The sequence below is a fragment of the Hermetia illucens genome, chromosome 3, assembly GCF_905115235.1.
Source record: "Hermetia illucens chromosome 3, iHerIll2.2.curated.20191125, whole genome shotgun sequence".
Taxonomy (NCBI): Eukaryota; Metazoa; Arthropoda; class Insecta; order Diptera; family Stratiomyidae; genus Hermetia; species Hermetia illucens.
This window is the reverse complement of record NC_051851.1, coordinates 42,817,248-42,829,338: the sequence shown is the minus strand read 5'-3', so window position 1 is coordinate 42,829,338 and position 12,091 is coordinate 42,817,248. Positions and strand designations below refer to the sequence as shown.

General features: G+C 41.0%; 1 protein-coding gene across 4 annotated transcripts in view; it reads right to left on the bottom strand.

The window, feature by feature from the left end:
• Window positions 1-12,091, bottom strand: part of LOC119652509 (complexin) — a 538,453-nt gene that overhangs the window by 315,627 nt on the left and 210,735 nt on the right. For all 4 annotated transcript variants that reach the window (XM_038056700.1, XM_038056699.1, XM_038056702.1 and 1 more), the window contains one exon: window positions 5,867-5,988. In XM_038056700.1, coding sequence (XP_037912628.1) covers window positions 5,867-5,921 — 55 coding nt within the window. In that variant the 5' untranslated portion in view covers window positions 5,922-5,988. The remainder of the gene's footprint in view (window positions 1-5,866; window positions 5,989-12,091) is intronic.

Genomic DNA, 12,091 nt, shown 5'->3' with positions numbered 1-12,091 from the left:
TTTTTTACTGTAATGGATTGGCAAAACTTGGCATCACCCTGAGGCTTGCGCACTTCGAGTTAGATATTGTTAACGCTCCGGGTACTATTGAGCATAAAAAAGTATGCCATTTTTGAGCTACAAATGCTCATTTTATATGTTTATCTGTTAATGATATTACTATTTCCTATATCTTACGTCTCAAGTATTAAATAATGACTGCACAAAAAAGGATTTCAAATACTTGTTGTGCTTCAATTTGGCGTATCCATCATGAATCAACATGGCGCAATCGTAATTTTATGAATTTATTGAGCACGTGAAAACCATCAGAATAAAAATTTATCGGAAGAGATTAGGGATCAGTTAAGAAGTAAATCCAGGTTTACTGATTATTTAATGGTCAAGCAGTACTGAGAACTAACTGATCATGATAATCTTTGTGCAAAAGCCCATTTCGAACCTGGGAAATGCTGTGTGTTTGAATTACAATAGATTTTTTTGAGTCTGAGTGATCTGAGTGACACGCTCGATCCCCGATACTCAACGAAATGCCGAGAAGTTCAGTGCAGTGTATGCCGTGACAAGAAAAAATATGCTATTGCACTGGTTAGGGAAGCGGAGGATGCTGCAGAATGCAAAGATTTACGAAGGAGCTTTAATGTGGTCGTAAATATTTCGATGGTTCAGTCACGGATATAAACGGTGGGCTTCTCATCTACCCCGCAAAGGTGGAAAAAGATTTCACCACGGTTCTTAACCGCATCATCTCCGGTGAAGCTAATCCTCTGCCCTCAGCGTTGCGCTTGATGCTCTTCCCGCAGAATTATTTATCGCTGCACCTGCAATTTCTACCAATCTGGTGCTTCCACTCGTACAGAAATCTTAGGAATCCGAGACCTTTCCAAGAGAGTGGAAGGAGGTGATCAATAACATTCCAAAAAAGGCCACCCATTTTGAATATGGCAATTGAAGGAGTATCCCCATACTTCTCGCCGTAGTATAGATAATGGCTAAAATGATCCTGGAACACAACAAAGTATAACTCGATATCTTGATTGACAGAAACTAGACTGTTTTCCGATCCAGATTTTCTTCCACTGACCGCTTCAACAGCGCGTTACCACTGTTTTTCAACAATTTCGAGAACGCTTTCCATGTATAGTGAGAGTATCTAGAGTGCTCTACGCAAAAGGGGCATTCTGGAGAAATATCTATTATCAGAGCGGCAAATAATCACCATCATCAACGGCGCAACAACTGGTATCCACTCTAGGCCTGCCTTAGTAAGGAACTCTAGACATCCCGGTTTTGCACCGAGGTCCACCAATTCCATATCCCTAAAATCTGGTTCTTTGGTTGTTGGTTCTTTGGTTTTTGGTGCTGACGTTACCACCATGTATTTCGTCTTGCCTCCATTAACGTGCAGCTGGAGATCTCGCGCCGCCTGCTCGATCTAGATGAAGGTAGACTGTAGATCTTGGGCTGTTCTTCCCATAATGTCAATATCGTCAGCAGAAGCCAGTAGTTGGGTGAACTTGAAGAGGATGGTGCCTCTTGCATTGACATGTGGATCGCGAGGGCATCCCCTTGTCTTAGACCGTCGTTGATGTTGCATGGCCGCGATAGTGATCCTGTTGCTTTTATCTGGCCGCGAACATTGGTCAGGGACAGACTAGTAAGTCTTATTAATTCCATCCATTCCCCGCTCCACTGATATATTCACCATCGCTTTAGCTTATTTAGTTCGCTCGCTGTGTCGTGTTGAGTAGACATGTGTTGGTAGTGCTCGTCACGAAAATTGAGAAGAGAAATCTAGAGCAACGCGGCGCGATAACATTGAGCCAGATTGAGGGAAACAACCTCGGAAACGGACGCTAAAATTGTAAAAGTGCATGGTGATAGTGCTTTTAGTCGTGCCCAGGTGTTTCGATGGCATAAAGAGTTTAAGGAGGGGTGTGAAAGCGTGGAAGACGAAGCGCGGAGTGGGAAACCAATCAAGGTGCGAACTGACGCAAATGCGCAGCGTGTGCGCGCCCTAATCCGTGAAGATCAGCCTTTAGCAGTTCGAATGTTGGCTTCGGAACTGGGTATGAACCAAGAAACAGTCGGACGAATTTTAACAGACGATTTCGGGACGAAAAAGTTGTGCGCGAGGATGGTTCCAAAGAACCATTCTGAGGAGCAAAAGCAGCATCGAATGACCGTCGGAGAAGATTGTTTGGAACAAATGGAAAACCATCCCACGCTGCTCGATCGAGTTATTACAGGCGATGAGAGCTGGTTTTTCCAACACCAATGCTCACAATGGTTGTCTCCGCCCGTCCCCCGCCCGAAAAAAGCTCGCATGAGCAATTCGAGGGTGAAAACGATGATTATTACCTTTTTTGATAGCCGTGGAATCGTTCACAAAGAATTTGTTCCACCGGGACAAACCGTAAATCAAGAGTACTATCGCCAAGTACTCGAAAGATTGCAAAAAGGAGTCAACAGGATGCGCCCAGACATCGCACGTAACTGGATCCTTCGCGTATCCCAGTATTTAGCCTTTAAATGGACCGCCATGTTGCAACAGACGTCTTATTCGCCCGATATGTTACTATGCGACTTTTTTTTGTTCCCTAGAACAATCTCGGTGGCCAAAGCAACTCATTTTAAGTCAATTAGGGACATCCAAACGGCCGTGACGAAGGTACTCGCGGACATCTCAGTGGAAGCGTTCCAGAAATGTAACAAAGAGTGGAAAACGCGCTGGAATCGCTGTATAGCTGCTCAAGGGGACTACTTTGAAGGGGATGACAGAGTTGTAGAATAATTTTTAAATAAACGGTCTTTATGGAATCAGTCCCATTACTTAATTGTCTAACCTCATATATGTATAGTGTAGTAGCTCGTCTCCAGCAAAGTGGTCCTTGTTCAGCGCATCTCTTGTGGATTTGTTACATCAGCCTTATATTGGGACAAGGTATCGGCTGACTGCTGAGCAGCATTCTGCATGTACAGGAAGCGCACGTTTCATGAGAAAATGCGCAAATCGTCGATGTCCGAGGCTCCTCTTGTGGCTTCGTAACATCGGTTTTACCCAAACTCAACCTGGGGGAACAGTTGATACAATTTGTCCCGTTTTTAGGCGCACGAGACCTACCTTTATCCTTCTTCGCCCGGAGTTTTTCATTAAGAAAGAACTCTCTGCGATCCCCGCGTGGAGGTAGGGTTTGGTAGTAGAGCTGTTGGTGTTGGTTCAGTAAGCGTTTCCCAGGTTTTATGCTGCATCGTGAGTTCTAAAGCGGAGTCCTCCAGCATGGCATCCTGTTACCGATATTATTTAATCTTATTATCGGCTTTTAGGGATATCGAATTGGTGGAGCTCAGCGCAAAACCGGGATGTCTGGAGTTCCTTATTAAGGCAGGCCTAGACCGGATACCGGTTGTTGCGCCGTTGATGATGATGTTATCGGTGACTTTCTTCTGATGGTTTGTCTGAAGGGCATGGAGGAATTCAAACAACACTGATCTGTTTGCACTCTCACAGAGTCATGGACGTGGGCCAAATCGTTTTGGATTTGAAAAGAGAGGGGGCAGTTAAATTGCTGACTATGCCATGCAGTGAAATTCACTCTTCCAAGATGGCCGACGAGTGGGTCGCCCCAAGGGCACTTGGCGTAGAACAGTAAAGGAGGATGTGAGCGTCTCAGGAAATCGTGGAAGGAGCTGAAGAGCATTTCAGGTAACCGTGGACGATGGCGCATAGGTGTGATTATAGCGCTGTAGTCCATCAAGGGGTAACCATATACGTATGTTTAAACATATACATATGTATTGCCCCAATAAATGAGTAAACCTCTACATTTTTGTTTCTAATTACGTACTTGCTATCAGAAGCATTCGAATCATTTCAATATTTTCCCACCACTTTTGATACGCAGAATGATTCATTTTGGTGTATTGGGAATACAATTTTTTATCATTTGGTGCCTATTCTTCCTCCAAGCTCTGTCGATCATCCATTTCAGCTCTCCAACGTTACTTAAATAGTGGTCATCGTCATAAATTTTCTGAAGTATGGTGGCTTTATATTAGGTGTGAACTTCATTCGTAACAGGCCACTCTTTTGTGACTATCTGCTTAAAACTGCCTTAAATAAGGCTAAAAATTATGAAAATTTTAACTGATTCAGGTGATGATAAACACCAATGTCGATTTGCTAAATATCGAAAATGCTAACCAAATCACCGCACATGCTCCACCTAGACTGCACTTAGTCAAATAGGTACGTTCTGCCCTCAAAATAATCGAATAACTGGTTTAGACCAGAAAATCTACGCATTAAAAACTTAAAATCCAAATGGTACATATTGAGATTTGCTTTATCTCCTGCCATCTATGCGCTCACTTTTGAAGATAATCCTCGAAACTGAACCTTATTTCACAACGTTCCGACTCTCTTTGCGAACTTTCCATTTCAGGTTCAGCATGGGCCGTAAATTCGCTAAATCCAGATTAAAATCACGCAAACGAGTAAAAGCAGGTAAAACTAGCCAATGATTTCAAATAATGAGTACCATGGGTGCACTGATCAATGGAGTTCAAATCTTTTTCCTGGGTGGATGCATGATACTTTTAAAATAAGTTTCAAAAGAATGCTTTGTATTTGAAGTACATTAAAATTCATTGCTAAAGAAGCCTCATTGTTGCCTTTTTGAGCTGAAAATCATATAAACCAGAAAAGAGTAAAAATATCCCCCGTCTAACAATGTTATTAACAATATCTCTGATAAGTAATCTCTTAAGTCCAACAATTTTTCTAGAAACCCCTCCGCTTATCGTCTCAATGAAACATATCCCCATTTTCTGAAGGTAAAAATACATTTGTACTTCCTGGCGATACACAAGGATATGTACATGTACGTAAGGTTTATACGTTTACCGGAAACGTATCCACCTGTTACTCCACCCTGAGGAGACAGCAGTCGGTGTACATATAGACATAAAGACATCCTTTCATCTTGTATCTTTGAAAAATTGCTTCTACAACTCCTGAAATCGAAAAAGGGTACGAGCAGGAGAGTATGCAATCATACGCGAGGTACAAACAGATCAAATAGAAAGCATAACGATTTGACAGTCCTTACATTTTCGGGAGACGTTTATAGTTTGAAAACGGATGACGTGACGTGAAAAATGCTAGATCAGATAGAATATAAGGTTCAATGCTGGAATAGAAGGTTAAATGGATGTCGTACGTCGGAACACTCAAACGTATATATCATGTTCATTTTCTGCAAGTTGCTGTATTGAATTTAAGGAACGATGATATTTTTTTAGGTACGTACAATACGTGTCTACATACGTTGATGTAGGTCCATTGGTTTTACCGAACCTTTTCAACTGGTGATTGTGTTAGTTGCCATTTGAAATTAGATTTTCACACATTTGATTTGCGACTGGAGTCATATCGAGGCGGAATTTAGAGCTTGATAAAATCATGACCTATTATTTTTGAGATGATACTGAATATCTTGTTTCTCGAAACAAGAGTTTTGACAGCCAAGGACGAAGTTGGAAACTGATAATCAGAATGCTGTCTCCTCTAGCGGATACCAGTCAACCAACGATTATTTGTCGAACCACGAAAGTAGTTGTAGATTTGCTAGGTTTGTATATAAACATAAAATTCTACGAGATAAGGTCGGATTCCGAAACCCACGTCAATCACCAATCCAACGTAGCACAAATGGAACTAGCATCCCTTCTTAATAGTAAAGTAGATTCTTTTATAACGTTCTATAGTGAAGCTTTTATTTGCATTGATCCTAATTAACCTTTTGCCTCTCCTCATTTATTGATGTATCTTGGAATAAAAACGAATGATTTTCTCGGAACTCACCTTTTACAGCACTAAGTTTATTGCCGACCATCTGCTTTGCAACGAACGCAGCCATTTTGAGTTAGTCTGAGTTTTACTTTTGCCCTTTAAACTTGGTGTAGAGTTGAGGTATTTTCCAATTCCTGAAAAAAATGAATGAAGTTTTAATCTGCTGCTACTTGACAAGAAATGGAGTATGCTATTCCTATTTTCAATTTTCTTATGAATTCGGGTACTATCTTCTTTTGTCCTTTTGCTAAAATTCTAAAACAATCACTGTTCACTTTTTTTGTTCAGAAATAACTATGGGTCAAAGAGGTGCTTAAGAAGGGCAATATTTTTATTGTTGCAGTCTGTCTTTGAAAGGCATTAAAAATTCGAGCACGGCCTAGTTCGATTTTATCAACTTTATTTTGGGATTTCGTTCTGTTCTCCTTGAAAAATTTCGTAAGTATACCCATATCATGTCCAACTGCTATTGACAAAAGTGGTCTGAACTTTTCATTGATGATTCCTCGAATTATTAAATCAATTCTCTTATATTTCTAGTTCTGCCTCTTACCTCTTCAAATTTATTATTAAATTAATATATTGATGAAATTAAAAAAAAAACCTAAGTAGGGTTGATGTTCGATAAATTGATGATAACGTCGAACCAGAGCTCTCAAGTGAAGCTTAGTAGAAACCTTACAAATAGGAGCATTTAAAGTACTGTTTTGTCCAGTTGTCTCCCGGAATACGAATAACAATCAGCCGCCTAAATCTTCAGTAAATTTGGCCACTTCATCATAGATCCTCTCGCGGTCGCCAAGTGTGTGTAAATAATTAAAAAATATTATCGAAACTCCGGCTCAAATTTAAATTCTCATCTTGAATTTCGTTATGAACTTATGGTCCTTGCCGTGGCTTCAGTACGTAGGCAATTCGTCGCAGCATGAGACACTTTGAGGCTTTGAAAGTCGGGAAACCGGAAGCTAGACGCTTCAGGTATGAAAGGTTTTTTGTATTTCTTTTATAAAGAGATTTGAGTGTGCATTTGTCCCATTAACATGTAGTACGTGAAATATGCATATATTATATGAAAATAGCCACTTTCAAATGATATTGACATTCATAGTCTTGAATTTGCAGAGGAGCGACAGTTTTGACCTAGTATAACTTTGTTAGTAATAGTGCGATTTTCACCAAATTTGACAGGATCATGCTCTATACTATAGCATACACGGCTGCAATTTTGTCATTCTAAGGTGAACTTAAGGGGGGTTTTCCTGTCAATTACTAAAAATTATAGTAATGTACTATTATTAACTTTATTTGAACAGGTATCGGTATAGAGGGTATTTCGAAGCCTAGGCACCATATAATGGCAGCCCCCTGATTTTTTTCAGATTTTTCGGTTTGGTAGTTCCTGAGAATGGATTCGTTAAAAAAATGACCACTTTCAACCTCCCGCACTCCCCACCTTTTCAACAAATGTCAAAACTAGGACCGGCTTCGAAAAGTACTAACTGAGACCTTTAATTTGATAACCCACATGACTATATTTGATGAACAAAAAATTTACACCCTCCTTTTGCATGTATGGGGCCTTCCCTTAAATTCGACGTAAAAAGATGTAACTAACTGTATGCATGAGCGTTCACAGTTCCCACATTTCTACCAAATTTGGTGCCAATCGCTACAACCGACAGACAGACAGGCAGACAGTAAATCGATTTTAATAAGGTTTTGTGTTTACACAAAAATATATTCTAGGAATCTAGATTAACAACATCCAGAGGCAGAGCATTATTTGAAGCTGGAAGAGCAAGTGCAATTTCCAGTCCAGCGCTAAGCCTACATACTGACCGACTGACACCCGATGTCATTGATTTCTTTGTAACTAAGGCGATCTCAGATGAATACATCCATGTTGTCAATTATGTAAATATAACGTCCGATCACCTGTACGATGCTGATCAGCTAAAAATTGAGCTGAGAAGACTCTCAGGCTGACTAATAGAAAAATAAAGTGGACAGTATTCAGCAAGTCGGGAAACCTTGACGCTTCAGATACGGTAAGTTTTATTTATTTCTTTTATAAAAAGATTTGAATGGACATTTGTTCCTTTCGTACCTAGCGCATGATGTATATGCATATATTCTGAGAGAATATCGACTTTCGCGTGATATTGATACTCAAAATCATGAATTTGTACAGAGGCAACAACTTTGACCAATTATAACTGTACTAATACTGTAAGTAATAGTGCGATTTTCACAAAATTCGGTAGGATAATGCTCTATGCTATTGCCTATATTGCTTCATGGTTATAGGGTGAACTTATTACTGTAATATACTAATAATAACTTTATTTGTAAAAGATGTCGGAAAAGATGTTGGTATCGACGGTATTTTGGGCATTTAGTGGGAGTCCCTTGTTTTTTAAATTTTCCGGTTGGGTAGTTTCTGAGAACGGATCCTTAGTCTTGGTACGATTTGATTGTAAGATTCTTCTAGATATTAGATATGAATATAACTAGCAACTGCTTTCGATCCGGAGCCTTGACACTTTAAAATAAACGTAGAAATTTCGAACGCTGTTAACTCTGCTGCGCCACATCACGCCCCCAGATGCAACCGAGGGGTTTCAGCGACTGAACCCGGAACTGCGTTCGCCATCATTCTGCGAAGCGAACGCGACTTAGATTGGGAGCACACACGGACTTCAGCCTGGATAAGAAGACAACCTTTTTATGCCCCCCCATCTCGAGCTGAAATAAATGCTCTCCCCGCTCGAGAAGGCGATGCGGGCGTTCGTATGGAAGCTGCAGCGGCTTCCGGAAAGCATCCGTCCTGACCAGGACGTGCGTGCACGTCTCCAATTCCTTGGGAGGTACGGATGTGTGTTGGGAGGTGTAGTTTTAAGGCGGTGGAGATTGTCTTTCACCAGGCGCAGTAATCCCGAACCTATAAGACCCGATCTCTTGTCGAAGACCGGATCACTTGGAAGCCTTGGGTTCTCCCCGTATACCAGCTCTGCGGAGAAAATTCCTCTCGGCGGGTTGTTCGAAGGCCAAGTAGGACGAAAGGCAAGACCTGAGTGCAGGACGGATCGTCGCGGGCCATAACCGTGGCTTTCTGCGTCCGGTGCCAACGATCTAGCATCCCATTGGATTATGGGTGGTATGCCGTAGTCTGCTGGCGTTGGAATCCCAAGAGTTTGCCTAACTCCAAGAAAAGGGTGGGCTCAAAATAAATTCCCTCGTCAGTGATGATCACTGCAGGGATCCACTCTCGACAGAGGGCTTCGGCGCAAGATTGCGCCGTAATGTCCTTCAGAGTTATTACCTCAGGCCACCGCGTAAACCTGTCGATGATTGTGAGCCAATACCAGAAACCGTGCGAGTCTCGCAAAGGGCCTACGATGTCGAGTGGCCTTACACTTCTGGCATGCGATGCACTCTCTGGCCCAGAAGTTGACATCCTTGTTCATGGAGGGCTAGAAGTATTTCTCGGTGACTAGCCGATTTGTGATACTGATAACTGGATGCGCTGAGTCGTGAACCGCGTGGAACACCTCCTTGCGAAATGTATGGCCGGGGTCCCTTTTCCGAAACTTCGCAGCATAGAAAGAGGTTCGAGCCGAAGATGGGCAACTCCCGAAATTTGTATTTGGGGTTGGATTTAAGGCACTGAAGAACTGCGTCATTCTCCTGCGCCTTGGCAATAGCCGAGAGCCGAGTGTGGCGGGGATGTTAACCTCGGAGACACGTGACAAAGCGTCAGCAACTATGTTGTCCTTGCCGGACACGTGCTGGATTTCTGACGTAAACTGGCTTAGTTGCGCCAGTGATTTTTTTAATTCTCAAATAATTTTGGAAGTTGACGATGTGATTTTAATTTCATCTAGACTTGCAAATCTGGAATCCTTACGTTGCCCTTATTTTCGGGAGCAAAAACAGTCATTAGAAACCATATCTGAAAAACATGGAAACTCATTTTTGTCAGTTTCTTAATGATTGCTGTAATATATGGTGTAGTCATTCTTCTGTTTAGGCCCTCCGCCATCCATTCTTTTTGCCGAAGTAGGGAGAACGTTACGCCGCCTGCGAATTCCAGTTTGCCAATACAATTTAATGTAATTTATATCAAATCAAATTGTCAACTAACAACTGGAGAACTAGTTGGCACAGTTTGTCCCGTTTTAGGAGCAAGAGACTCGCCTGTATCCTTCTCCGTTTATAGTTTTTCAGTAAAAGAAAGAACCTTCAGCAATCACCGCGTAAAGGAGATACGATCTGGCGCCAAAGCAGGCGTTTCCCAGATGCCGTGTTCTGTCTTTCGTACCATTTTTCCTGGTGCCTGCACTACTCTCTTACCGCCGGATAAAGCTACGTACAAAGAAATATTCGAACCTCACTCCCTCATAGATCATACTATGCATAAAATCATTATATAATAACTGTGTGTATTTCATCAGCAAATTAAAAATGTTCCATGCTTAATCAAACAGAGTTGATTAATTAAGGGTTTCATTAATTTAACCTGATTGATAACGGACTTTATATATACTCTGTAAAGTAGACAACTGGTAACTTATTTTATGTCAGCTATTTTACGGTTTTATTCAACCTTTTCTGAAAACAATCACGTCTGGCGAAAAGTTTGTTTTTCAGATAATTAATTTTATGTAATTAAAATCAATAACGTTAGTGCTCAAGAAAATACATTATTCGATGATACATATGAAGTGAAATCTTCAGGATTTACTTTAATTTCTTCTCTAACTCTGGTTACTTGTATTGTGGTGTGATGTGTATCCGAAAATACCTTTTCGGAGAATTAATATGAAAAGTTCAATCCAATTCGATATGTCTTCACTTTACTTGTCACCCATCTTCACCGCCCTGGATATTGTTTTGTTGACTTATAGAAACAAACATCTTAGCAACAATAAATATCCCAACAAATAAATTCCGCAACTTAATTTTCTCCGACAATCTGTCTAGACTTTGGGCGCCACGTACAATCCATCTTAGTATCTCTGCTGTGCTTCTTTTTCACATTGTCGTCAAGCTGGCAAATATACCCTCTCTCCCTCACTGTTATTGAAATCTGAAGCCATTCCTCTGCAGAGTCATCTAGTGACATACGTGCTATATGGTGTACGGATGACAACACGGCCTTAGAAGCAGGATGCCTCCGTAAAGCCGCTATTATATCTTAAATATGTCAATGGTGAGAAGGTTTAGGAAAATTAAAACGATGAGCGACCACGAAAGCTAAAATTGGGTTAATGTCTCACTCATAATCACATCATGGCCCCGAATGTTTCCACGCTGTCCGACTTCATCCTGTTTTTCCAAATCAGCCAACAGTTTCAAGTGCCTGATATGACTAAGCCCTGACCCTGTTTCCATCAGCAGCTCTCCCGCTGAAGCTGACTTCAATTCATGCTGGTACATAAAGCTGGAAGTGAGTACAATGCCGTCGTGTTTTCCTTCAACAGCGAGTAGTGCTCCATTTAGAGTCTCCCCTATATGATCCTTCAAGGACGTGTTATTGACGAGAAAGTAGTTATATTGGGGAAGAACGGTGGAGTGTGCTGATTTTCAAAGTAGCGAAGCTTAATGCAGTTGTCAGAAGATTGCCGTTTATGAGGAAATTGTTGTTCCTAGGAAAGTATGACAGCAGAAAATCACTGGAACATGCAGGGCTATCGGCAACTGAAAGCCTTTTTGTAATAATGACAGCGCATTATTATTTTGCACTCGTATTTTTACATAATTTGCGGAAGAAGTACTTTCAAGCATTTTAAGCAGACTATAGACTTAAGAATAGATTGGGTCACTGGAAAATGGAGTAAGAATTTGCTTTTCAGTCAAGAGAGAGAATGGGGAAATATTGTAGCATTACCAGTGGAAAGAAGAAAATGAGCGAAAGATGCTAATTCCTGAGAACCATCACTCTTAGAGAAATGGTTTTCATGTCAAGGCGGATCAAGAAGTAAACGGCTAGAATGAGTTAAGCAAAGTGACGAATATCGTTTGTATTGTTATTAGCAGTGATATGTCAGTTTATGCCAAAATACGAAATATAAATAAATATATCCGATTTTTTTCGTAAACGTGAAGTCCAAACGCAAGATGGTTAAGAAGAAGGGGTGTAGTTTAATTAGAAATGGATCCATACCCGTAGTTCTGGGATGCTTTAGAGGAAGAAATATTCACCACCAGGCAATCCTCATCAAAAGAAGCAATTTA